General features: G+C 39.4%; 1 protein-coding gene across 1 annotated transcript in view; it reads left to right on the top strand.

Moving 5' to 3' along the window:
* Window positions 1-12,101, top strand: part of shroom3 (shroom family member 3) — a 72,737-nt gene that overhangs the window by 8,347 nt on the left and 52,289 nt on the right. Inside the window, exon 2 of the mRNA XM_027277029.1 lies at window positions 3,458-3,612. Coding sequence (XP_027132830.1) covers window positions 3,458-3,612 — 155 coding nt within the window. The remainder of the gene's footprint in view (window positions 1-3,457; window positions 3,613-12,101) is intronic.

The following is a 12,101-nucleotide window of genomic DNA, read 5'->3' as shown; positions in this document are numbered from 1 at the left end:
GACCACAAGACAATGTGACCTTAGAGAGGACGAACACACACACACACACACACACACACACACACACACACATACACACAGTGATAGTCACAGACGTCAGTTATGAAACTGCTACACACACACACACTGACAAGCTGCTAAGAGCCATCACTGGCAGCACTGATACTGCAGTGGGGTCATGCTGATATATCTAGTACGTTTGCGTGTGAGTGTGTCTTGTTGGGAATTCAGACGCTGTAGATGGGCTTTAAAGATGCAATCAGTCATTTTGGCTATCAAAGTTAGCATATCAACAGCTAGTAGATTGAAGGAGCTGGAGTAAAACACTGGCAAGGTTGGCAGTATTAACTTCTGTACAACATTAAACAGACCAGCATCTATATACACAATCATTTGTTAACAAGATAATACCAGCATATAGACACAAAAAGGTCTAACTACGTGTAGTATCTAAAAAACATGTGTGCTTGAGTGAAGGAGAGAATCTGTGTGTATCCTCATTATGGTCTTGGGGTTATACTTGAGGTGTGATCCTCGCTGTGTCCATCACTGAAAGAGTTCATTTGTCAGTTCATTCATGTTTGCAAAGGGGTGGAAAGTTGTTTTCTGGAAACTTTCTGGAAACTGTCCTTGGGAAGTTAAGCTCTGGAATTTTGAGAATATTCCAAATCAGACACTCCATGGGAATTGTGGAAATTTATGGGAATTAACTGGAAAATGGGGGTAATTAAAACAAACTGTATCATATTCAGACATAAATCTAAATATTTTGTTTTGTCATAAGCAGACATCCATGAAAAGTAATACAAAAAAAAAGAACAATGTTATGTAGTTCACAAGCTCAAATGTATATCTTCAGTAGTCTCTGTGTTCTCTGGGCTCTAAAGTGTGGTCCAGGTACAGAAATCACCTGTGCAGGTAGGGGGCGTGGCCTCAATAGCCCTGCAGTAAGCAGTGTGCTCTGTGAATGTGATGGCAAATATTCAAGTTTACCTGCATAAAATCTGGTTGTTACAGTCAAGATTATGCTAAAATATATTTTCCCCAACTATATTTAAGTTCCCTGTTAAGGGCCAACCTTCAACATTAAAAATTCCCGGAATTTTGCAACCCTAGTCATCATTGATCATTCACTTCATCATTCATTTATTTTGGCTGAGCAGTGACTGAGTTACAGAACACAAACCAGCTAAACAACATGACAGCAGCATTGCTCTGTCTAACATAAACAGTTACTCATCAGATTAGTGAGAACAGGAAGGTTAGTGGTGTAACACTGTTAAGGTGAGAAGCAGAGAGTGTGGCACCTAAAATGAACTTCATCTGTAGACTGTTTGAGAGAGTTTATTGTTTCATTTTTTTGGATTGGATGACAATACAGCGTGACTAATGTTGGCAGACTTTGTTGTGCTGTGAAAGGTGTCATCACATATTCCAAAACTTGTGTTGAATAAGGACATGTGTGTCATCACGGGGTGTGTCCTGTGCTGTGTTTTGCACTAGTGATCTTCCTGAAAAAATACTACCAAGAAGTTGATCCAAGTGTATTTGCTTGTTAGACAGTGGTGTGACAGCAGTTTCCAATCAGAATCTAGGCGTTATCGAGTTTGCAGTGGTTGCTAACAACGATAACAACAAATCCAACTTTGCCTATGTAACGAAGACAGTCAGGTACACAAGGCGAAAATCTATGTTCCTGTAGTGGTGGCCTATTGTTGTTAGCCACTGTATGACTGTGAGGAGCGAGCTCTGATGCGCCTGTGCTTTAAGCGTTTAAGACATTTAAAGGCTGGACTGTAGTCAGTGTATTGGCTGGTCATTACTGATGGGCCAGAATTTCTGTGAACGGCCTTCTACAGCTTCTACTGCGAGAACACTTCTTCACACATTTTGGTTATGCTCAGTGTCCCGATGGTGTCTTTTGTTGCTGTGAGAAGTCTTTAGTTTGCAGTTTACAATGACAGTAGGAGATTTAACACAGGTATTCTGTAAATTTTGAAACAATTTGTTTTTGACTGTGCTGGCTGAAATGACTGTGTTAGCTACTTCACGTCAATTTGTAGAAAATGATGTGCATTGAAGAGCAAAGCTAGTGTTAACAGTTCCTATGTAAAAAGTTAGCACCCTTACCAGTGAATCATTCATATAGCAGACATGGAATGTTTTGCAGTGTAGGGCTAGCTATTCCTAGCATTATACTGATATGTTATTAAAGAAATGATAAGGAATAATTGTAATTCCAGTCTAATATTTATTCCTAGTGGAATGCCATTCAGGAAGTTACCTGATTATTATAGAAAAATATACTATACTACTACTATACAAGTAATACAAGGTTAGAATTGTGTTTTATTGTCACTTTTCTAAGAGAAAAAGCTTTAAAGGTGCAGTGTGTAACATTTGGGGCCTTTATTTTCAGAATAAGGCAAACATGGAATGTAATATTCAATGTTCAACTATGTTTTCATGCACTTACACCTGAAAATAAGAATCTTTTTGTTTTTGTTACTTAAAATTCTCCTTTTATATCTACAGTGGGAGTGGTTCCTCTTTCATAGAGGCCACCATATTGAAATACTGTGTTTCTACAGTAGCCCAGAACAGACAAACTAAATACTGCCTCTAGACAGGGTCCTTAAAGTGTTGTTTCTCCTTTACACTAGGAAGGTGAGGGTGATGTGAGGAGATTGCAATGCAGTGATTAGTCCACTAGATGCGACTAAATTCTACACGCAGGACCTTGTAGCGTGAGGACTGACCATCATGGAAAGTTGTTTTTGTGGTTTAAAGGTCTAGTGTCTACAGAGGGAGGGGAGTTTGGTTCTGCAGTATTCCAAAACAAACCAGATGCAGGCTAAATAGGGTATTTTGTGTTATTTGTGATTTTCTCAGCCACCATAGTTTCTCCTACATTCTTGAAAGAGGAGGGTGAGGCAATTCACTGCCCATCATAATAAATAATCTTGGTTACCCACAAATAACAACAGAGACAGACAAGAAGTGTGTATGATGAAGTTATCAACAGACCTCCTACTTTCCCCTGCACTGACCCTGCACACAACACGACACACACCACAAGTGTTTCCTACCGACCAGAACAATAGAAACCCAGATAACAGCAGTCACGGCAAGTGTGGCTCAGCAGCTTTCATCACTGTGTGTCCAGTACAGAGAGGACCAGGTCCAGGACCTTGCTTAGCACAAACACTGCAGTATGAAACCAGTAGCTTTGTGATCTTATTAAAAAAAACACCATTTAACTTCACCTCCTGAGCTCGATCACTCACACAGGTGAGAGGTGGACGTCACTACCTGACTGTATAATGAGCTGCTTCCTTAAACCGGGAGCTATACATGCAAATTTCAAAATCACTGACCTCCACATTTGCCTTACACCATTATCGTTGTAAATCTGGCCTCAGGTGTGTTTGTTTTGTGTTTTTGTGTGTGTGTGCAGGTGGAGGAGGGCGGTAAGGCAGACAGTTTGGAGCAGCCTCTGTTAGTCGGGGATGAGATTATCATCATTAACGACGTGGAGCTGAGCGGATACAGACAGGAGGCCATCGCTCTCGTCAAAGGATCGTACAAGACTCTGCAGCTTACAGTCCGCAGGTACAGACACTGTGTGTGCGTGTGTGTGTGTGTGTATCTGTAACCGATTAATTACTAAGTCTACAAAATGTCATAAAGAATTATGCATCTTACATTCCCAAAGCTCTGTCTTATACAGTTTAATGTTTTACTGACAATAACATTTTTATACCAGTACTACAGATGTACAGAAGTCTTTGTTAGGATTTTAGCAGCTTCATGAATATGCTAAATTCTATTCATATAGTTTTTCCAGTTCATACTGTTTTCCAGTGGACTGGAGTCTATGAAGAGTCCAGTCTGAATGACACCTTGCTTCCTTTCAGTGCATCAGTAATCTATAATTGGTCAGGATTCTGCTGTATATCCTGGTTCATCGTCCAGTTCAAAGCAGGTTGGCTTGAATAAGCACACAAACACTGTTCACTGTTCACCTGTCACCATTCATAAGCCTGCCAGTGCTTTTATTACCAAATAATATTACTGTCCAACATCCCGTCTTTCTCTACATACGAGTGAGGCTGTAGTCAGAGAGCGGCATGTTGAATATCTGTTGATCAGTTTTTTAGTATTTTAGACTTTTCAATGTCACTGCAACAGAAAGATTCTGGTTGCTGTGTTGTTCTTTTAGAGAAACATGTGACACTGATGTACATGTAGCACTATGTCATATGTACTCTCATTATGTTAATTAAAGTTACACATCTTTGCTTTTTTCATTAGTGAGCTGACATTGATCAGGGAGATGACACATTATAGAGAGCAAATGTAGAAATATCAGTCTGTGATGAAATCACTTCCTCTTATAGTGTGTACATTTATCTGCTACATGTCTTTTTATAAATTACACAGTGGAACAAAAGTGTCAGGTCCACCTGTTGCAATCTCACAATACAATGCATCACATTTAATAAATGTGAAAATGACTTTGACTCTGCACCTGTCAGTGATGATGCAGCTATTGATATAGATTTTTGGACACAGCCATTTACAAGCTATAAATCTTATCTCATTAGAAACAAAGTACAAGATTTTAACCACCAGCATACTCTTTGTACATTTGAGTCAACTTAAACGCTATAAAAAGTTAGCACAATCTGCTCCTGAATAACAGGGCACCTATCCCAACTTATTATTCTCTCCTGCTTGAATGTATTACGTTGTTGGACAGATGGACACATGAGGTGTTTCTTTTTCTCTATTTAAAGGTACAGGAAAGTCGAATTCACAGCAACAACTTTATTGAAAGGAATACAAAAATGTCTTGGTTAATCTTTCCACTGTTACAATTACCAGCTCTGGTTTTGTCGATATAAACCTTCAATTCACAGAGTTAGATGTCAAAATATTCTAGTAAAATGTTTTTGTCAAAGGAGTCTGGTCTGACGGCCTTGAAGAGAGCGTAGATAACAGCTTTTGGTCCCCGTTGGTGAAAGTATAGTGCACACTGATATTGATGTTTTTATTTGTTATGATATTCTACATTCTACTGCTTCCCCAGCCACAACAAGACATTACTTAACTTCTTCATGAGGGAGATGTCAATCAAAACATGATCTGCCACGTCTACACATTCTTGACAAAGTCTGAACAGCTACATGATCTCTTTTTGAAGTTTATTTTCACTCTGATTTTTGTGGATGCTTAATGAGACGCTCGATTTTGATATTAAATCATATCATTTTGACTGTTTCAAGACTGAAAAGACCTCCAATATGGCTGCCACAGCGTGTTATGTCGCATAGCATCTCTTTGAATACTCAGGTTGATGCTTAGCCAGCTACACAGCAAGGTATGTATTTGGGTTTGGGGTGTGACCAATAGTCTGCTGTTGTTACTGCAGCTTTTATTTACTGGAAGACATATGAGCCATGATACAATACAGGACTTTAGACTGTAGAGACAAACACACACACACACAGTGCAGGTGTACAGGCACTCATGGCATTATGAGAAGGCGTGGCAAAGAGGGAGGGTATGAGAATTATTCCTGCTGATGAGCAGAGAGCAGTGAATGTTTTGGTCTGATCAGCTTCCTGCAGTAAAAGTTCAGTTCTTTATGTTTATTCTGTTCTGTTTGGCTAGTGTTGATGAAGATAAGTAGATTAGGAGGTGTGCATGTTGTGTCTGTGTGCAGTGGACTGTGCAGCAGGTCAGACCCTACAGCCACATACCATGAGCACTGGCAGAGGACATTCAAAAGACTGTAGGAGTCATTGCCTTGTGATCATGTAATGTGTGATGTGGGGGGCATGTGGATACTAACTGACCCCTGTATGTGGAGTGCCAAGACAAGATATGTTTGATCAAGTTGCAATCTTTTCTGACACAGCAGCATGAGATGGGAGATTCCCCCACAGACAGACATGGTGGTGGTTGGCTTAAGACGGCCTTCGAAACATTTGGTTATAAAAGACACCAGGCTGGACTTGACTGGAACGACGCCACACACGTAGCAGTACAACAAGTCGGAAAACTAATCTCTAGCCAGGTTAGCAATTAGCAATACCAGCTGATACAGTGATACAGAAGTGCTAATGAGCAGTATATTACTACAGCTTTTATTGTTCAAAGCAGCCATCCTGACTTTTAAGTTTGAGAATTGACAGGGAACTCTGAAATTCTGACTGAATGGAAGACAGCCTATATTCATCCCACACTGATCCAGAATCTAAAAGTGAACAGACAAACTGCTGACTGCTTAATCAGGTTTCTACAATAACAGTAATTTTGTGAGCAGTAATGACTTTTTTCATCAAAATGAACCCTGGGAGTCGTAGTTAACTGCTGTCTTTCAGGTTATATATCCACAGACTGACTCGTTTGACTTTTTATCAAAGAACCAGACATTTTTAACACAACACAACATGGAATATTTTACTTTTGACCTGCGTAGCTCGTCTGTGATGAGTCCATCTCATTTTAATACTTTCATCTTTATTATTTTATGAGCCACACTTTCTCTGTCTTGCACTTCCTCCATCAGTAATAGGACAATAAAGATTTATTGAACTGAACAAAGTCTGCTATCTAGTTTTATAGATGGTTATGCATGATTATGTATGTATGTGTGTGTGTGTGTGTGTGTGTGTGTGTGTGTGTGTGTGTGTGTGTTTGTGTGTCCTCCATCCTCTGTGTCAGTTAGACAAAAAGGTGTGTGTGACGTCGACACCAAACACACCTGTCAGACTCTCTCTTTCCTCCATACCTGCTGCACGCCCTCTGATTGGTGCGTTCAGCTGGGCCCTGATTGGCTGAAAGCAGAATTGTAAAGAGACACAAAGAGAGAGAGACACACACACACACACACACACACACACACACACAGTTTCACTCAGAGGGAGAGAACATGCCATTAATGTCCTTACAACAAGCTGAAAACAAAGCAGAGTGTTTTTTGAGGAGCTGCCCATCAGAGCTGTAAGTGTGTATGAGTGTGTGTTTGGAGTTTCAGTATTTTTAGTGTGTTTGAACAAATCATGTATGTAGGTATGTTTTTATCATAGAAATGACGCCAAAACTACTAAATCCAGATCCAAGTTTTATCCAGCAACTGTTCTTAAGAAAGGAAAACAAAAATTTCATATTGATTAACAATAACCAGTCTTAATAATAAAGCTTTAGAATCAGAAAAAGATCAACAAGTGAGCTCCTGACGAGTTGATCCTCCGGATCATTCTGAGATCTTGAGATTGGGAGACAAAACTTAACTACTACTTTTGGCAGGTCACACCCATCTCAGGCTGAATTAAAATGTTTAAAATGCACCAGGCTATGCCATTTCTTCATGGTAACCTGTGTGTTCTTTATTTTTCTTCATTACCTAGAAGAAATGTATTATTATAAAATAGAAGAAACATTGGGCTGACACTGACTCTGATCTACAGCTGCTGTCTGCAGACCTCATATTGATAAATAAACCAATCACAGCTGTATTTATGCAACTAAAATTATAGTTCATTTTTAGTAAATGTAGCATTTTATATATATGTCAAATATAAAAAATAACTGGTTATTACAAAGAAAGAAATTGTTGAAGATAAGTGTTATGTTGTGTGTTTTTGATTGCAACTGACAGTGTTGCTACTGTAATTTGATTGACGCAATACCTGTGTGGGTGGGACCTAAAAATAGTTTGTAATATCGCTAAAATTATAAAACCCAACAGGCAATTGGTCTGCTCGGGGCCCCACAGTGTCTTGATCATTGTTTATGCTGTTTATGAAAGCGAGAGAGCTCATGATAGCTGGACTATTTGTATCATGGAACACAACACTGAATTCAAAGTGTCTTCCACTGACTCAGCAGGTGTTCAGATAACATTAACAGAAAATGAAGTCTGGTGGGAATCTTCAATCAGTCCTATATAGTGTCCACTTTCTGTGCTAAATACAAACGTAACAACACGACGGGTCCTCCGGAAATGTCCGTCCTTGCTGCAGCAACCCGAGTTTAAATTTTTTAAGAAGTGCTGCTTAACTTAATAAACGAGTTAAAAAGAACATGTGTCGTAGCTGCTAGGTTTAATGGTTTTATGTTTAGTATTATAACTTTTCAGTGTTTTCTTTGCATTTGGTGTGTTGAGTTCTTCGGTGCACTCCCTGATGTCGATCAGTACAAATGTGAGCAGACTCTGTGAGCTGGACAGTTCCAGTTTTAGGGGGAGAGTTACGTGCTCTAACTATTTCTTGGCCAGCAGCAGATGGGCGCAGTGAAGTCTTGTTGTTACCGTGAGGTTGTTAGGCAACCAGTGAAGACGTTGAACAGAAGTACTGAGCGGACAGATGCGCTGTTATTTGTCAAGAGATAATCCCTGAGTATAACTTCACATTAAACCACAGGCTGTCGTCTAGATTAAACAAACGAGATACAACACGTTGATTAGTTTGAATTAGAGGCGTTGATAGATGTCTATTGGAACACTGAACAGCTGCTATGTCCAATTCTGTACTGAACACACAGACATATGATTGATTTTCTCATTTCCTCATCTCACACTATGAAAATAAGTGAGTGTTTCCCTAAGTGTTGAACCTTTCCTCCAACTGAGCTAAGGTAGTATGGGAGGAAGCAAATTTAGTGGACTTTGTGATACAGCAATGCTGATCCAAGGTGTTAAACGAAGCCAGAGGGACTTCTCAAAAGACCTTTTTTATTTATGAACTTCCTTATTGTGTGTGTGTGTGTGTGTGTGTGTGTGTGTGTGTGTGTGTGTGTGTGTGTGTGTGTGTGTGTGTGTGTGTGTGTGTGGGAGTTGTGGATGGGGTGTGTACTCCCAATGGAGCATGTGTGTAGCGAGTGTGTTGTGTTATTTTAATTGATACCGGACACTTTCCTGGATTTTCCTCACAAGTGTTTGTGTTGAATGTGTGTCTGTGGACAAAGTGTGCGTTTCATTTGGATTTGGTGGAAGTGTGTGTGAAGTACAGAAGAACTTCAGTTTATTGTGTACATGCAAATTAAGATGCTCGAGTGTCTGTTTAGTGTTTGCAATGCTCCTTATGTTTATGTATGTGTGTGTGTGTGTGTGTGTGTGTGTGTGTGTGTGTGTGTGTCCATTACTTCTTGCCTTACACCTCGCAGCTGTTTTCCCAGTGTTTTGTCCTCTAATACTCAGTAAGCAGCAGTCTGCACTTCACTGGTGTTCTGTTACACATGAAGAAGAAAACTGGACAGGAGGCTGCTGCTAGTCAAAGTGTGAACATCTTTTCTCGTGTTTTTCATCATGGCAACACTGTGTGTGTGAGCTCTTAACTCAGTGTCCCAGTACTGCTTATCGATCTTGTACTTTAACGATACTCTTATCGGTTCTTTACTGTATTTTTTAAGAGAGAACATGACCAACAAATGAAGAATAGAGTTAACGTTGCCTTCTTTTCTCACATATATAAATTAAAGGTGTGTAGTGTGCAGTGTGTAAGATCGGGGGCCTCTATTTTCAGAATAAGGCAGACATGGAATATAATATTCATAACTATGTTTTCCTGCATGTATAATCACCTGAACATAAGAATCATTATGTTTATGTTACTTAAAAAAAATCTATATATACGTATCTATAGTGGGAGTGGGTCGCCCTCTATGGAGGCCGCCATGTTGAAACACTGTTTTTCTACAGTAGCCCAGAACAGACAAAGTAAATACTGACTCTAGACACAGCCTTTGTAGTGCGGCTTTTCATTACACTGGGTAGGCCAGGGTGATGTGAAGAGATTGCAATGCAGCAATTACACCATGAGATGCAACAAAATCCTACACACTGGATGTTTAACCAGTAACAACTGCAACAGAATTGTTCACTTGATCACTATAACAGACTATAAAGTGAGAATTTAAATGTAAAATAATAAATATTTACGGAAAAAGAAACAGAAATGTTATAAATTATGAATGACCCAGACCTGCAGGTATTCTCTCCTGATTAGACCAAAAGCATCACAGTAGGTTGATTAATTAGCTAACCTGTAGGCTAATTATTTAGCAGCTACGCCGCTGAAATGTTAACAATGTGACCTTTCCATCAGTCCAAACTGCCTATATGGTGCTCTCACCATTTCAGTTTGAATCTATGAACATACAGATATTTATCACTAAACAACCAGCTGGATAATGCTTACTTTTAATCACTAACCCATAGGTTAGTTAACTCCATGAGGGCTCTAGGCTGCGTATAGATGACATGCTCTCATGCTGCTCCCACTACTACTAACTTTAATAATTCTAGGTTTTGGTACTCATCCCTAACATACACATTCCCACTTTAGGCTACAATGTTCATTACAGAGCAAGTAAAATACTGGCAACTTAGCTATTCCTAGAGTGATACCAGTAACTAAATATGTAAAGTGTGTTAAGGATAGGAGGAGATGAGGTCATGGGGTCATTCAAGTCTAAAGGAATGTGATCAGTAAAGTTTATGACTATTCAGACAGAAGTTTTAGAATTATTTCACTGTGGACCAAACCAAAAAAAAAAAAAAAGTGACCCCTACATGACACAAACTGTATGACAATCTTGGATCGTTTGATTATTTTATTGAAATACAACATGATTGTCTATTTAACTGCCCTAAAATAAAGCATTGTTTAATGACACAAGCAAACATGTAGTTTGTAACTTATTTAGACGACAGTCTTAATTAGTAACCTGCTTATAATAATCTTTACAGGTTATATGGCGCCCAAATAAACAAAGCATTAGTCCCTACTCTAAACAGAAAGTCGCAAACCTCTGTTCAAATATCAAGAGGTTTCGATTTGATTGCTCAGAGTAAACACGATGATCCTTATAAACCACTGTACACATTAAAGGTGAGAATCAGTCACATGTCTGTGAGTTTGCTGCTGTCTCTGCCTACTTCATGCTGCTTCTTGGTATCACTTGTTCTGTAAACCTGTTACTTAACTTTGGATCGTTCAGTGAACTTTTTACGGACAAAACCTTGTAAGGTCCAAATGAAGCATCTGCTCATGAAGCAGCTGTGGTTGGTGGGTTCTCGTGGTGCCCGTGAAGCTGTTTTTTGGGTATGAATCTAGGAACTGACTGACAGGAATTATCTGGAGGTTTTACAACGAGGGTTGTTTCATCCATATTAATGAGACCACCTAAAAAGTGTACATTTTATTAGACTGGCAGTGTTTGTCCCATCAGTGTCCTCGTGTGACAGACGCTGGCAGTGTGTTGTCGAGCAGGCTTGGCGGCCGTCTTCTCCTGTCCTTCACTGGTCATAGTGTTTGCATGTGCTTTGTTTTTTTGTTTGTTTGTGTGACTGAGATGGAATGCAAAAGTGACCATGACAAATAGCACCTGTCCCTCATTCAGGCTAAAGATTTGGCTAAAACTACAAACATTATTCACAACACAGACAGTAAAATGTTTTTTTTAGCATGTAAAACACGAACCTTTGATTCATTAGTGGACACAAAACAGCAATATTTATACATCATTTCTGTAAGTTTTTATTATTCTGAAGTCAGCTTTTCAAACGTGAAAGTGAACAGTAAATTGGGCTACAGGGAGGTGAGAGAGTTCAAGATCTGAACAGAGAGGAGAGCAGGAGATGAGTCATGATGGCTGTATCTGTTAGGAGGTCATGCAGCATACCAGCACAGTTATCAGCAGTGTGTCACAGTGTGTGGACGAGGATGCTTGTTGGTTACAATAACAGTGACCTCTGTGGCAGCAGAAATATTTATTCCAGCTGTTGTCGAGGTGCTGTGACCTTTTGACCTTTGACCTCTTTAGATTTGGTCGTGATGTCGATGATCTGAGGACTGAAGCTCTGCTGACTGTAGGTTACAGTACTTATGAACACAATAATTATACATATAAAATAACAGATTTTAAATCATGTTGATGCTACACTGACTTGTAATCAGGGGAATGTTATCCGTAAGTCTGTTCTGTAACTTTGTTCTCCGAGTACGACCCATGAGAAGTACGTAATGCTTTGTAGCACCACCAACTATTTCACTATCAACTCTGTGTGATTTACAGCGAGTTTCCTGATG

Source organism: Larimichthys crocea, unplaced genomic scaffold (assembly GCF_000972845.2).
Source record: "Larimichthys crocea isolate SSNF unplaced genomic scaffold, L_crocea_2.0 scaffold82, whole genome shotgun sequence".
Taxonomy (NCBI): domain Eukaryota; kingdom Metazoa; phylum Chordata; class Actinopteri; family Sciaenidae; genus Larimichthys; species Larimichthys crocea.
The sequence above is the reverse complement of the archived record's forward strand: the minus strand, read 5'-3'. Positions and strand labels throughout refer to the sequence as shown.